At 44.4% G+C, this 16,340-nt stretch overlaps 1 protein-coding gene across 2 annotated transcripts in view; it reads right to left on the bottom strand.

The window, feature by feature from the left end:
• The window catches only part of LOC106585776 (retinoic acid receptor RXR-alpha-B), a 43,810-nt gene that overhangs the window by 13,591 nt on the left and 13,879 nt on the right, over positions 1–16,340 (bottom strand). For both annotated transcript variants that reach the window (XM_014172379.2, XM_014172382.2), the window contains one exon: positions 15,364–15,602. In XM_014172379.2, coding sequence (XP_014027854.1) covers positions 15,364–15,602 — 239 coding nt within the window. The remainder of the gene's footprint in view (positions 1–15,363; positions 15,603–16,340) is intronic.

Raw genomic sequence — 16,340 nt, 5'->3', positions numbered from 1 at the left:
TATTTTGGCTGAGTCCAACCCCTACAGGTAGAAGAACAACCACATACATAAACCGAATTCAAATCTTTGTAATGAGGGTTTATTCAGGTCTCCTCTTAGACCTTAGATGCCAAATATGGACATTTGTTTTCGGATGTCTTGGATTTTGGGAGAGAGGTTCAAATCAAATCCCCAAAAAATTGTCACATTCACATGGTTAGCAGATGTTAATGCGAGTGTAGCGAAATGCTTGTGCTTCTAGTTCCAACCATGCAGGAATATCTAACAAGTAATCTAACCTAACAATTTCACAACAACTACCTTATACACACAAGTGTAAAGGAATGAATAAGAATATGTACATAAAAATATATGAATGAGTGATGGCCGAACGGCATAGGCAAGATGCAGTAGATGGTATAGAGTACAGTATATACATATGAGATGAGTAATGTAGGGTATGTAAACATTATATAAAGTGCCATTGTTTAAAGTGGCTAGTGATACATTTATTACATCAAGATGGCAAGATGCAGCAGATGGTATAGAGTACAGTATATACATATGAGATGAGTAATGTAGGGTATGTAAACATTAGTGGCATTGTTTAAAGTGGCTAGTGATACATTTATTACATCAATTTTTCCATTATTAAAGTGGCTAGAGTTGAGTCAGTATGTTGGCAGCAGCCACTCAATGTTAGTGATGGCTGTTTAACAGTCTGATGGCCTTGACATAGAAGCTGTTTTTCAGTCTCTCGGTCCCAGCTTTGATGCACCTGTACTGACCTCGCCTTCTGGATGATAGCGGGGTGAACAGGCAGTGGCTCGGGTGGTTGTTGTCCTTGATGATCTTTTTGGCCTTTCTGTGACATCGGTTGGTGTAGGTGTCCTGGAGGGCAGGTAGTTTGCCCCCGGTGATGCGTTGTGCAGACCTCACTACCCTCTGGAGAGCCTTACGGTTATGGGCGGAGCAGTTGCCGTACCAGGTGGTGATACAGCCTGACAGGATGCTCTCGATTGTGCATCTGTAAAGGTTTGTGGGTGTTTTTGGTGACAAGCCAAATTTCTTCAGCCTCCTGAGGTTGAAGAGGCGCTGCTGCGCCTTCTTCACCACGCTGTCTGTGTGGGTGGACCATTTCAGTTTGTCCGTGATGTGGACGCCGAGGAACTTAAAACTTTCCACCCACTCTACTACTGTCAATGTGGATAGGGGGCTGCTCCCTCTGCTATTTCCTGAAGTCCACGATCATCTCTTTTGTTTTGTTGACATTGAGTGTGAGATTATTTTTCTGACACCACACTCCGAGGGCCCTCACCTCCTCTCTGTCGGCCATCTTGTCGTTATTGGTAATCAAGCCTACCACTGTAGTGATGTCTGCAAATGATTGATAATTGAGTTGCAGGCGTGCATGGCCACGCAGTCATGGGGGAACAGGGAGTACAGGAGAGGGCTGAGAACACACCCTTGTGGGGCCCCAGTGTTGAGGATCAGCGGAGTGGAGATGTTGTTACCTACCCTCACCACCTGGGGGCGGCATGTCAGGAAGTCCAGGACCCAGTTGCACAGGGCGGGGTCGAGACCCAAGGTCTCGAGCTTAATGACGAGTTTGGAGGGTACTATGGTGTTAAATGCTGAGCTGTAATCGATGAACAGCATTCTTACATAGGTATTCCTCTTGTCCAGATGGGTTAGGGCAGTGTGCAGTGTGATTGCGATTGCGTCGTCTGTGGACCTATTGGGGCGGTAAGCAAGTTGGAGTGGGTCTAGGGTGTCAGGTAGGGTGGAGCTGATATGGTCCTTGACTAGTCTCTCAAAGCACTTCATGATGACGGAAGTGAGTGCTACGTGGCAGTAGTTACCTTAGCTTTCTTGGGAACAGGAACAATGGTGGCCCTCTTGAAGCATGTGAGAACAGCAGACTGGGATAAGGATTGATTGAATATGTCCGTAAACACACCAGCCAGCTGGTCTGTGCATGCTCTGAGGATGCGGCCGTGGATGCCGTCTGGGCCTGCAGCCTTGCGAGGGTTAACACGTTTAAATGTTTTACTCACGTTGGCTGCAGTGAAGGAGAGCCCGCAGGTTTTGGTAGCGGGCCATGTCAGTGGCACTGTATTGTTCTCAAAGCGAGCAAAGAAGTTGTTTAGTCTGTCTGGGAGCAAGACATCATGGTCCGCGACGGGGATGGTTTTTCTTTTGTAGTCCGTGATTGACTGTAGACCCTGCCACATACCTCTCGTGTCTGAGCCGTTGAATTGCGACTCCACTTTCTCTCTATACTGACGCTTAGCTTGTTTGATTGCCAAGCGGAGGGAATAGCTACACTGTTTGTATTCGGTCATGTTTCCGGTCACCTTGCCCTGATTAAAAGCAGTGGTTCGCGCTTTCAGTTTTGCACAAATGCTGCCATCAATCCACGGTTTCTGGAGGGGGAATGTTTTAATAGACGCTGTGGGTACAACTTCACCGATGCACTTGCTAATAAACTCGCTCACCGAATCAGCGTATTCATCAATGTTGTTGTCCGCCGCTATGCGGAACATATCCCAGTCCACGTGATCGAAGCAATCTTGAAGCGTGGAATCCGATTGGTCGGACCAGCGTTGAACAGACCTGAGTGCGGGTGCTTCCTGTTTTAGTTTCTGTCTATAGGCTGGGAGCAACAAAATGGAGTCGTGGTCAGCTTTCCGAAAGGAGGGCGGGGGAGGGCCTTATATGCGTCGTGGAAGTTAGAATAACATTGATCTAGGGTTTTGCCAGCCCGGGTTGCGCAATTGATGTGCTGATAGAATTTAGGAAGCCTTGTTTTCAGATTAGGCTTGTTAAAATCCCCAGCTACAATAATAATGAAGTTCTTTCAGGGCCGTCGATGTGTCTGCTTGGGGGGGAATATACATGACTGTGATTATGATCGAAGAGAATTCTCTTGGTAGATGATGCGGTCGGCATTTGATTGTGAGGAATTCTAAGTCAGGTGAACAAAAGGACTTGAGTTCCTGTATGTTGTTATGATCACACCATGTCTCGTTAATCATAAGGCATACACCCCCGCCCTTCTTCTTACCAGAGAGATGCTTGTTTCTGACGGCGTGATGCGTGAAGAAACCAGGTGGCTGTGCCGACTCCGATAGCGTGTCTCGATTGAGCCATGTTTCTGTGAAACAAAGAACGTTACAGTCTCTGATGTCTCTCTGGAAGGCAACTCTTGCTCGGATTTCATTTACCTTGTTGTCAAGAGACTGGCCATTGGCGAGTAGTATGCTCGGGAGCGGTGCGCGATGTGCCCGTCTACGGAGCCTGACCAGAAGACCGCTCCGTCTGCCCCTTCTACGGCGCTTTTGGGTCTCCGGCTGGGATCTGATCCATTGTCCTGGGTGGTGGGCGAAACAGAGGATCCGCTTCGGGAAAGTCGTATTCCTGGTCGTAATGTTGGTGAGTTGACGTTGCGCTTATATCCAATAGTTCCTCCCGACTGTATGTAATAAAACCTAAGATTTCCTGGGGTAACAATGTAAGAAATAACACATAAAAAACAAAATACTGCATAGTTTCCTAGGAAACTAGGAACGCGAAGCAAGGCGGCCATCTCTGTCGGCGCCGGAAGTTGGACATATTGAAATGCTTTGTTTGTGCGTGTATACACTGGAAATCTAATGAAAACGTAGATAGAAGGTCTTCAGCAGAGGCTCAGTGTTATAGAAACTGAAAGCGTGTCTGTTGATTATTTCATATGGACCACATGGACGAGGTTGTCTTCTGGGGCCAAGTCAGAGATCTGTACATGTCGGCCACTCTCCATCTGGCTGCAATGGAAAAGCTAGTTAACTAACTCCTCTGGTGTAGTGGTGGAGGTAGAGTGAGACTGCCTCTGAAATGGTACTCTATTCCCTATTCAGTGCACTCACTACCTTTGACCAAGGTCCATAATGCAGTATATTTCAGACACACCCAAAGGCTGAGACTGGGACCGCAGGGTCTTTCTAAATTCACTGTCCTGTATAAAATAGACTGTATTCCTCATCACAAGACAGATCAACAGCCCTGCTCGTGGTTTATATTACACAACTACTCATCCTTCCTCTGAAAGTTTCTAACTTTACCTTCACACATTGGGAGAGGAGGGATCACCATGGGCCACTATAGTGTTCTAATATAGATCTGGACATACACCACGTGGTCAAGCTGCTGCTGCTTTCAACTGTCGCTAGTTTCCTCTCTGACAGGCGTCTGCTAAGCCCATTTAGGTGGCTAATAAAGAGCATTCAACCCATGTGGCAGACTCAAATCATAGGTGATACCATGGGGTCAGGGGTCAAAGCCTCTGATGGGGATAATGAGTCTGTATGAGATACAGACCAGACGTCCCACAGAGCTCGCTTTACTAGCTGACAAGGAAGCCAAAAAGGTCAAATCTGCAGGTTTAATATACACACCCTCTCAATTTAGCCAAATTGGACACACTGTAAATATGTCCCAAAAAAAACAAGTCCATTGTTTCCATGCATACCAGCTCCAATTTGAATTAACCACAGGGTTTGTTATATTAGTGGCAGTGAGTAGACAATACTGTTGGAAAGCCCCATGGTTGAGGATCTAAATGAGTCCTTTAGATGTCACATAAATGTATACAATTAGGCCTATATGATATTATATGATGATAACCGTAAATATAACAGTAAATAAAACACTCAGAGGAGACCGGGGTTGGTTGTCACACGTTTTACTCTTGTATGTACTTCTCAGCACCATTATATCTTACAAGACTATTTTCAATATTAGGAGAAAAAGCAATGTTTTGGTTTGAAACGGGGACCCTTTTTTATCTTCATATCGTATTCCGACATGGAGTTATAAGCCATCAACACACTCTGTCCTCCAGCCCCATCGCAGGGTTGGTTGTCACAATTTTTGCTAGTAGCTTCCTTTTATAACAGGAAATGAAACAATAAAGAACATAGTCTTAGAAATTGCCTTTCTTTGATTGTGTAACCTTTATTTAACTAGGTAAGTCAGTTAAGAACAAATACTTATTTACAATGACAGCCTACAGTGTGTTAACTGAAGAAAAAAAAATATATATACATATGAAATGTGTTCACTACCGTAAGTCGCTCTGGATAAGAGCGTCTGCTAAATGACTAAAATGTAAATGCCTTGTTCAGGTGCAGAACAACAGATTTTTTTATCTTGTCAGCTCAGGGATTTGACCCAGCTACCTTTGAGTTACTGGCCCAACACTCTAACCACTAGGCTACCATATTCCTAGAAAAATGCAACATTTAATGCCGTGACAATAACAAATGACATTTTGAGTATATTGGTGTGTGTATTCGTGTGTTTGCACATACATGTGTGCGTGTGTGGGTGTGACAGAAAAAATATGTGTGAGGGGGAGGCAACAATGGGAGCTCTTTATAGCACAAAGCACAAAAGAGCTGGGGATTTATTGTACAGTGGCAGTGGCAATGTCCCCAAACAATATGGTTACAATGGGTTGGAGTGTGACAAGGGCGTTTTCATGTAAAAGACTCCATGAGCACTAATATATGGACACATACAAATTGGTGTTAAATGGAAGCTAAGAGGCTATATACAGCTGAAGTTGGAACTTTACATACACTTAGGTTGGAGTCATTAAAACTCATTTTAGAACCACTAGAGTTAACAAACTATAGTTTTGGCAAGTTGGTTAGGACATCTACTTTGCGCATGAAACAAATATTTCCAACAATTGCTTACAGACAGATTATTTCACGTATAATTCACTGTATCACAATTCCAGTGGGTCAGAAGTTTACATACACTAAGTTGACTGTGCCTTTAAACAGCTTGGAAAATTTCAGAAAATGATGTCATGGCTTTAGAAGCTTCTGACATAATTTGAGTCAATTGGAGGTGTACCTGTGGATGTATTTCAAGGCCTACCTTCAAACTCAGTGCCTCTTTGCTTGACATCATGGGAAAATCAAAAGAAATCAGCCAAGACCTCAGAAAAAAAATTGTAGACCTCCACATGTCTGGTTCATCCTTGGGAGCAATTTCCAAACACCTGAAGGTACCACGTTCATCTGTACAAACAATAGTACACAACTATAAACACCATGGGACCACGCAGCCGTCATACCGCTTAAGAAGGAGAGGCGTTCTGTCTCCTAGAGATGAACGTACTTTGGTGCGAAAAAAGTGCAAATCAATCCCAGAACAACAGCAAAGGACCTTGTGAAGATACTGGAGGATACAGGTACAAAAGTTTCTATATCCACAGTCCTATATCGACATAACCTGAAAGGCCGCTCAGCAAGGAAGAAGCCACTGCTCCAAAACCGCCATAAAAAAAGCCAGACTACGGTTTGCAACTGCACATGGGGACAAAGATCGTACGTTTTGGAGAAATGTTCTCTGGTATGATGAAACAAAAATATAACTATTTGGCAATAATGACAATCGTTATGTTTGGAGGAAAAAGGCGGAGGCTTGCAAGCTGAAGAACAACATCCCAACCGTGAAGCACGGGGGTGGCAGCATCATGTTGTGGGGGGGCTTTGCTGCAGGAGGGACTGGTGCACTTCACAAAATAGATGGCATCATGAGGATGGAAAATTATGTGGATATATTGAAGCAACATCTCAAGACATCCCTCAGAAAGTTAAAGCTTGGTCGCAAATGGGTCTTCCAAATGGACAATGACCCCAAGCATACTTCCAAAGTTATGGCAAAATGGCTCAAGGATAACAAAGTCAAGGTATTGGAGTGGCCATCACAAAGCCCTGACCTCAAACCTATAGAAAATGTGTGGGCAGAACTGAAAAAGCATGTGCGAGCAAGGAGGCCCACAAACCTGATTAAGTTACACCAGCTCTGTCAGGAGGAATGGGCCAAATTTCACCCAACTTATTGTTGGAAGCTTGTGGAAGGCTACCCGAAACATTTGACCCAAGTTAAACAATTTAAAGGCATTGCTACCAAATACTAATTGAGTGTATGTCAACTTCTGACCCACAGGTAATATTCCACTTCGCTACATTACAACGGCTTGATTTGTTTGATCTGAGCAATTCTTCTTAGCTAGCTACATAGCCGTCTTTGTATCAAAGATAATTGTGTAGTTTAGAGTAACTGAGTAATTATCGAGGCTAGCTATCTTCGTCTTCCTAAAGTAGTCAACACTGCTAGCTGCTAGCTAGCTAGTCATCACTGTTAGCTAGCCAACTTCTACCGACTAGCAGCACCGCAGAAACTATTACATTACAACGCAACGACTTGATTAGTGTAGTGTTAGTGTTAGTTAGCCAGCTACATAGTTGTCTGTGCTGTCTCTGTATCTAAGATAATTGTGTAGTTTGAGTTTGAGTATTATCGAGGTGTGCTAGCCAGCCGCGACGCGGCGCCAGACTTACTCAACACACCTAGTCATCATTAACCCACTGCCAGATAGCCATCCGTTACCGACTAGCAGCGCTGTAGTTACTAATACTTCACAACGGAACGATTTGACTAGTGCAGTGTTACCTAGCTAGCTACCTAGTTGTCTTTGTCATAGCTTGATAATTGTTAATTGATAATTGTTAGCTAGCCAGCTATTTCCGTCCCCCGCGACGCCATTTTTCCTAACCTAGCCAACTATTACCGACGAGCAGCATTGTTGAAACTAAATACACTACAAGGAACGTCTTGATTAGTGTTATGTTAGCTAGCTAGCTACAAAGTTGCTTTGTATCATGACAAGGTGTAGTACTGAAACTACCGAGGTTACCTAGCCAGCTACACGTTCAAAGTCAACAACGCAGCCACTGCTAGCTAGCCTACTCCACCAGCCAGCAGTACTGTATCATTTTAGTCAATAACATTTTTGCAACGTAAGCTTAACTTCCTGAACATTCGAGACGTGTAGTCCACTTGTCACTCCAATCTCATTTGCATTAGCGTAGCCTCTTCTGTAGCTTGTCTACTATGTGTCTGCCTATCCCTGTTCTCTCTCCTCTGCACAGGCCACACAAACGCTCCACACCGCGTGGCCGCTGCCACTCTAACCTGGTGGTCCCAGCGCGCACGACCCACGTGGAGTTCCAGGTCTCCGGCAGCCTCTGGAACTGCCGGTCTGCGGCCAACAAGGCTGAGTTCATCTCAGCCTATGCTACCCTCCAGTCCCTAGACTTCCTGGCGCTGACGGAAACATGGATCACCACAGATAACACTGCTACTCCTACTGCTCTCTCCTCGTCTGACTACGTGTTCTCGCATACCCCTAGAGCATCGAGCCAGCGGGGTGGTGGCACTGGAATCCTCATCTCTCCCAAGTGGACATTCTCTCTTTCTCCCCTGACCCATCTGTCTATCTCCTCATTTGAATTCCATGCTGTCACAGTTACCAGCCCTTTCAAGCTTAACATCCTTATCATTTATCGCCCTCCAGGTTCCCTTGGAGAGTTCATCAATGAGCTTGACGCCTTGATAAGTTCCTTTCCTGAGGATGGCTCACCTCTCACAGTTCTGGGTGACTTTAACCTCCCCACGTCTACCTTCGACTCATTCCTCTCTGCCTCCTTCTTTCCACTCCTCTCCTCTTTCGACCTCACCCTCTCACCTTCCCCCCCTACTCACAAGGCAGGCAATACGCTTGACCTCATCTTTACTAGATGCTGTTCTTCCACTAATCTCATTGCAACTCCCCTCCAAGTCTCCGACCACTACCTTGTATCCTTTTCCCTCTCGCTCTCATCCAACACTTCTCACTCTCCCCCTACTCGGATGGTATTGCGCCGTCCCAACCTTCGCTCTCTCTCTCCCGCTACTCTCTCCTCTTCCATCCTATCATCTCTTCCCTCTGCTCAAACCTTCTCCAACCTATCTCCTGATTCTGCCTCCTCAACCCTCCTCTCCTCCCTCTCTGCATCCTTTGATTTCCTCTGTCCCCTATCCTCCAGGCCGGCTCGGTCCTCCCCTCCTGCTCCGTGGCTCGACGACTCACTGCGAGCTCACAGAACAGGGCTCCGGGCAGCCGAGCGGAAATGGAGGAAAACTCGCCTCCCTGCGGACCTGGCATCCTTTCACTCCCTCCTCTCTACATTTTCCTCTTCTGTCTCTGCTGCTAAAGCCACTTTCTACCACTCTAAACTCCAAGCATCTGCCTCTAACCCTAGGAAGCTCTTTGCTACCTTCTCCTCCCTCCTGAATCCTCCTCCCCCTCCCCCCCCATCCTCCCACTCTGCGGATGACTTCGTCAACCATTTTGAAAAGAAGGTTGACGACATCCGATCCTCGTTTGCTAAGTCAAACGACACTGCTGGTCCTGCTCACACTGCCCTACCCTGTGCTTTGACCTCTTTCTCCCCTCTCTCTCCAGATGAAATCTCGCGTCTTGTGACGGCCGGCCGCCCAACAACCTGCCCACTTGACCCTATCCCCTCCTCTCTTCTCCAGACCATTTCCGGAGACCTTCTCCCCTACCTCACCTCGCTCATCAACGCATCCTTGACCGCTGGCTACGTCCCTTCCGTCTTCAAGAGAGCGAGAGTTGCACCCCTTCTGAAAAAACCTACACTCGATCCCTCCGATATCAACAACTACAGGCCAGTATCCCTTCTTTCCTTTCTCTCCAAAACTCTTGAACGCGCCGTGCTTGGCCAGCTCTCTTGCTATCTCTCTCAGAATGACCTTCTTGATCCTAATCAGTCAGGTTTCAAGACTGGGCATTCAACTGAGACTGCTCTTCTCTGTGTCACGGAGGCTCTCCGCACTGCTAAAGCTAACTCTCTCTCCTCTGCTCTCATCCTTCTAGACCTATCTGCTGCCTTTGATACCGTGAACCATCAGATCCTCCTCTCCACCCTCTCCGAGCTGGGCATCTCCGGCACCGCGCACGCTTGGATTGCGTCCTACCTGACAGGTCGCTCCTACCAGGTGGCGTGGCGAGAATCTGTCTCCGCACCACGTGCTCTCACCACTGGTGTCCCCCAGGGCTCTGTTCTTGGCCCACTCCTATTCTCGCTATACACCAAGTCACTTGGCTCTGTCATATCCTCACATGGTCTCTCATATCATTGCTATGCAGATGACACACAATTAATCTTCTCCTTTCCCCCTTCTGACAACCAGGTGGCGAATCGCATCTCTGCATGTCTGGCAGACATATCAGTGTGGATGACGGATCACCACCTCAAGCTGAACCTCGGCAAGACGGAGCTGCTCTTCCTCCCGGGGAAGGACTGCCCGTTCCATGATCTCGCCATCACGGTTGACAACTCCCTTGTGTCCTCCTCCCAGAGTGCTAAGAGCCTTGGCGTGACCCTGGACAACACCCTGTCGTTCTCCACCAACATCAAGGCGGTGACCCGATCCTGTAGGTTCATGCTCTACAACATTCGCAGAGTACGACCCTGACTCACACAGGAAGCGGCGCAGGTCCTAATCCAGGCACTTGTCATCTCCCGTCTGGATTACTGCAACTCGCTGTTGGCTGGGCTCCCTGCCTGTGCCATTAAACCCCTACAACTCATCCAGAACGCCGCAGCCCGTCTGGTGTTCAACCTTCCCAAGTTCTCTCACGTCACCCCGCTCCTCCGCTCTCTCCACTGGCTTCCAGTCGAAGCTCGCATCCGCTACAAGACCATGGTGCTTGCCTACGGAGCTGTGAGGGGAACGGCACCTCCGTACCTTCAGGCTCTGATCAGGCCCTACACCCAAACAAGGGCACTCCGTTCATCCACCTCTGGCCTGCTCGCCTCCCTACCTCTGAGGAAGCACAGTTCCCGCTCAGCCCAGTCAAAACTGTTCGCTGCTCTGGCACCCCAATGGTGGAACAAGCTCCCTCACGACGCCAGGACAGCGGAGTCAATCACCACCTTCCGGAGACACCTGAAACCCCACCTCTTCAAGGAATACCTGGGATAGGATAAAGTAATCCTTCTAACCCCCCCCTTAAAAGATTTAGATGCACTATTGTAAAGTGGTTGTTCCACTGGATATTATAGGTGAATGCATCAATTTGTAAGTCGCTCTGGATAAGAGCGTCTGCTAAATGACTAAAATGTAAATGTAAAAATGTGATGAAAGAAATAAAAGCTGAAATAAATCATTCTCTCTACTATTATTCTGACATTTCAAATTATTAAAATAAAGTGGTGATCCTAACTTATCTAAGACAGGGAATTTTTACCAGGATTACATCTCAGGAATTGTGAAAAACTGAGTTTAAATGTATTTGACTAAGGTGTATGTAAACTTCCAGCTTAAACTGCATTTCTTTTTAAAATTATTAAAGCAATATATAAATGATTCAACCATTTTCCATCCTGCAAATTAGGAATAAGCAAAGGCTTTGATTTCTGGTCAAACAGATGGAAAAGGGGTCTTAGAAAAGTAGAGTATGGTTTAGTTCAGTACAGTAGAGTAGACTCGAGTAGAGTAGACTCGAGTAGAGTACAGTTCAGTAGAGTACAGTGGAGTAGGGTAGAGTAGAGTACAGTTCAGTAGAGTAGAGATGAGTAGAGTACAGTAGAGTAGAGTTTCGTACAGTACGAGTAGACTAGAGTAGAGTACAGTACAGTAGAGTAGATTATAGCATAGTTCAGTAATGTAGAGTAGAGTTCAGTACAGTACAGTAGACTAGAGTAGAGTAAAGCACTGTACAGTAGAGTACAGTACAGTAGAGTAGAGTACAGTAGACTGGAGTTCAGTACAGTAGAGTAGAGTTCAGTAACGTACAGTAGAGAAGACTAGAGTATTTTATTTTGTATTTAACCTTTTATTTACAGTACATTACAGTACAGTAAAGAAGACTAGAGTAAAGTACAGTAGAGTACAGTACTGTAGAGTAGAGTAGACTAGACTAAAGTACAGTACTGTAGAGTACAGTAGATTGCAGTTGCAGAGTACAGTAGCATAGAGTAGAGTTGAGTAAAGTACAGTACAGTAGATTAGAGTACAGTACAGTAGAGTACAGTAGAGTAAAGTAAAGTAGAGTACAGTAGAGTAGACTAGAGTAAAGTACAGTACTGTAGAGTACAGTAGAGTGGAGTAGAGTTGAGTAAAGTACAGTACCGTAGAGTACAGTAGAGTAAAGTAAACTACAGTACCGTAGAGTACAGTAGAGTAGAGTTGAGTAAAGTACAGTACAGTAGATTAGAGAACAGTTCAGTACAGTACAGTAGAGTACAGAACTGTAGAGTAGAGTACAGTACAGTAGAGCAGAGTACAGTAGAGTAGAGTTCAATACAGTAAAGTTTAGTTCAGTAGAGTAGAGTAAAGTACAGTACTGTAGAGTACAGTAGAGTAGACTAGAGTTCAATAAAAAACATTAAAATGTAAAAATGTAACCTTTTTTTAACTAGGCAAGTCAGATTAAGAACAAATTCTTATTTACAATGACGGCCTACCGGGGAACAGTGGGTTAAATGCCTTGTTCAGCGGCAGAACGACACATTTTTACCTTGTCAGTTCAGGGATTCAATCCAGCAACCTTTCGGTTAATGGCCCAATGCTCTAACCACTAGGCTACCTGCCGCCCCCAAGATTAGAGTAGACTAGAGTTCAATACAGTAAAGAACAGTACTGTACCTTAGAGTAGAGTTCAGTACAGTACAGTAGACTAGAGTTCAGTACTGTACAGTACAGTAGAGTAGACTAGCGTTATGTACAGTACAGTACTGTACAGTAGAGTTCAGTTAAATACAGTAGAGTAGAGTTCAGTACTGTACAGTAGAGTAGAGTTCAATACAGTAAAGAACAGTACTGTACTGTAAAGTAGAGTTCAGTACAGTACAGTACAGTACAGTACAGTACAATACAGTACAGTAGACTAGAGCTAAGTGCAGTACTGTACAGTACAGTAGAGTGTAGCTCAGTAGAGTACAGTAGAGTTCAGTTAAATACAGTACAGTAGAGCAGAGTTCTGTAGAGTACAGTACAGTAGAGTAGAGTTCAGTACAGTAGAGTTCAGTACAGTAGAGTAGTTCAATACAGTAAAGAACAGTACTGTACCTTAGAGTACAGTACAGTACAGTACAGTAGACTAGAGTTACGTACAGTACAGTACAGTAGACTAGAGTTACTTACAGTACAGTACAGTAGACTAGAGTTCAGTACTGTACAGTAGAGTAGACTAGCGTTAAGTACAGTACAGTACAGTACAGTACTGTACAGTACAGTAGAGTATTGTTCAGTAGAGTAGAGTTCAGTTAAATACAGTACAGTACAGCAGAGTTCTATACAGTACAGTACAGTACAGTACAGTACAGTAGAGTAGAGTTCAGTACAGTAGAGTAGAGTAGAGTTCAATACTGTACAGTAGAGTAGAATTCAATACAGTAAAGAACAGTACTGTACTTTAAAGTAGAGTTCAGTTCAGTACAGTACAGTACAGTAGAGTAGACTAGAGTTAAGTACAGTACTGTACAGTACAGTAGAGTGTGGCTCAGTAGAGTACAGTAGAGTTAAGTTAAATACAGTACAGTAGAGCAGAGTTCTGTAGAGTACAGTACAGTAGAGTATAGTACAGTAGAGTTCAATACAGTAGAGTAGAGTAGAGTAGAGTAGAGTAGAGTAGAGTAGAGTAGAGTTCGGTACAGTACAGTAGAGTTCAATACAGTAAACAACAGTACTGTACCTTAGAGTGCAGTACAGTACAGTACTGTAGAGTACAGTTCAGTCAACTAGAGTTCAGTAAAGTACAGTACAGTAGAATAGAGTGCAGTGCAGTAGAGTAGACTAGAGTAGAGTTCAGTACAGTACAGTGCAGTAGAGCAGACTAGACTAGAGATCAGTAAAGTACAGTACAGTAGACTAGAGTTCAGTACAGTACAGTACTGTACATTATAGTAGAGTAATGTAGATTAGAGTTCAGTACAGTACAGTAGAGTAGAGTATAATATAATTGACTGTATTGTACTTTACTATACTGTACTGAACTCTACTGTGCTGTACTGTGCTCTATGATGCTTTACTGTGATGTCCAAACCTGTGAAACATAGACATCTATGATTGGTACAGATTTGGTCCAGTCCATACCAACCAAATTTGGTCTTGTTTGGGGGCAGAGCTCATTAGAATAATAGCCAGTGTGAGAATAATACCCAAACATGAAAAGGAGGATTCAACGTTTTTCTACCTTGTGTACCTATTCAGGATACATCACCATGAAGAGAATGACATCAATAATTATGCATTTCTGTTTAGCAGAGATCATGGACCCATGATGGAATTCTGTTACCTCGAAATTACCCACAACCAACCACACATTTTCTTTATAATGGAGTTGATTGTGACAATCAACTCCACATTCCAACCCTGGGACAACCAACCCTGGTCTCCCCTACTGTACATACAGTACATTGCATATATTGTTCCCCACTCTGGCATGGTCAGAGTGATGTCATCCAACTTTGACCTTAGAAGTTTCTTTTAACAGTGACTGAGTTAGACCATGGTAACATAACCCATATACTGCCTGCAAAACATAACCCATATACAGCCTGCAAAACATAACCCAGGTCCTGGAGACCAAAATTACAATAATAACACAAGTAGACTATACAATTTGAGTATTAAAACATGACTTGCATCAGATTTAAGACTTAATTCATAATGAAAGTTAAATGACAAATATTGGCATTTTCCATAACAACTGCAAGAAGAAGCGTCCTCTGTTTAAATGAGTATCATTAGAAATGTTTTACTATTGGAAAGCTTCCAGGCCTTTAATAAGTAACAGTGAAGTACAAGCTGATGATAAACTTCCTATTTGCACAGGCAGAGAAGACCATGAGAACAGTGTATTGTGCTAACAACCTAATGCTACTGTATGCATCAGCACAGTATAGCACAGAGCTCTGTGTTATGCGACAGTACAGTACATCAGCTTAAGTGGAAAAATATATCTAAACGTAGCTCTCCGTTCTGTTCAACTATTCTTCAAAAGGAATAACTCAGGGTTTAGTTGATTACACAGATAAAAATAGGAAATAACCGTCTAGAAACAAAAAGTATTTTTATCCAGTTTGTCAAGCCCATTACTATATCATATGAATTTGCATACCACAAAACCTCTTGAGACCTTTTCAAATATAAATGGGCAACTCTGGCATTTGTCAGTTTCACATTAAAGCACCCAGGCCTCAGCTTCTGCTTTGTTAAAAGGTTATCCTCACATTTGGCCGTCCTTTTACACAACGCACATGTTGCCATCCTGAATCCTTACAGACGAGCTTGTAAAGAGTTTCATTTGACAACATTTGGTTTTACTGAATTTAGAATGGAAACCTAGCAGGCCAGCCATACACCAAGTCAGCTCTTCTCAAGACCCCAACTAAGGAAGGAAAAGCAAGTCCAAGGAGCAGGTGATTGAGTGTGGTGTCTGGGGGTGGTAGGTTGCGTTGGAGGCCTTACCTGCGGGCTGAAGCCCATGCTGGAGGAGGTAGAGTGGTGTCCCGCTGGACGGCTGCTGACAGAAAAGGGCAAAGCCAGGCTGGTGATGGGCGAGCTCAGGGTGCAGATGGGTGAGTGTGGAGGGCCTGAGGAGCTCACAGAGGACGGGATGAGCAAAGATGGGTGCAAGGGGTGAGCACCCATTCCCCTATGGGCGTGGTGTGAGCTGAGCGATGGTGAGGACAGCTGACCGGAGGGGGCTGTGAGAGAGAGGGAGGACAGGAACAAGGTTGATGTACACCTGATACACACATCTCCAACATATTTTCATCAGTGTCGCTAAATTCAAAGCAGCCCTCTTCGGGTGGACATGCTGGTGAACCAACATTTAATTAATCATTATATTGTATAACAGACATTAACCCACTCATATTATTTGATCCCATGAAAACACAGGGCTCCAATGGTTTCTGTATTTGAAATCTGGTCTGAAATGTATATTCAAAACCTTACAAAACCTTACCTTGCTGATACGCAAGGGGGGAAATTAGCGTAAAGTGTGTCCTGTGCTGGTTGTGTTAAATCATTCTAAAGCCTTCTATAGGATTTCCCTCCATATATCCAACAACAGAATAGGAGACTGCCCACTTCAACTAGCCTCCTGTACAGGATAGTATTACCTGTCACAGAAAGACTGAACTATGTGGAACGAGACACCTTCTGAGAAAAGTGGACAAGAGAACAGGTATGGACAGGGCTACACTTTCAACATTATGTTATCTGTGTGGTGTAAAATGTTTGCAGTTTTTTAAATGATATCTAAGCGAGATTGACTAACAAAAATAATTTCCCCCCAAAAATGTTTTAATAATAATATTAATTGGTTTATTTTATTGTATTTATCAGAGAGCCTTCAAAAGGATATCTGAGTGAGACTGACAAACAAAATCAATGGGGTGCCCCCTGCCGGTAAATCGACCATGATAACAAGGAAGATA

This window comes from Salmo salar, chromosome ssa24 (assembly GCF_905237065.1).
Source record: "Salmo salar chromosome ssa24, Ssal_v3.1, whole genome shotgun sequence".
NCBI classification, from domain to species: Eukaryota; Metazoa; Chordata; class Actinopteri; order Salmoniformes; family Salmonidae; genus Salmo; species Salmo salar.
Note: the sequence above shows the minus strand (reverse complement) of the source record. Positions and strands in the feature narration are given on the sequence as shown.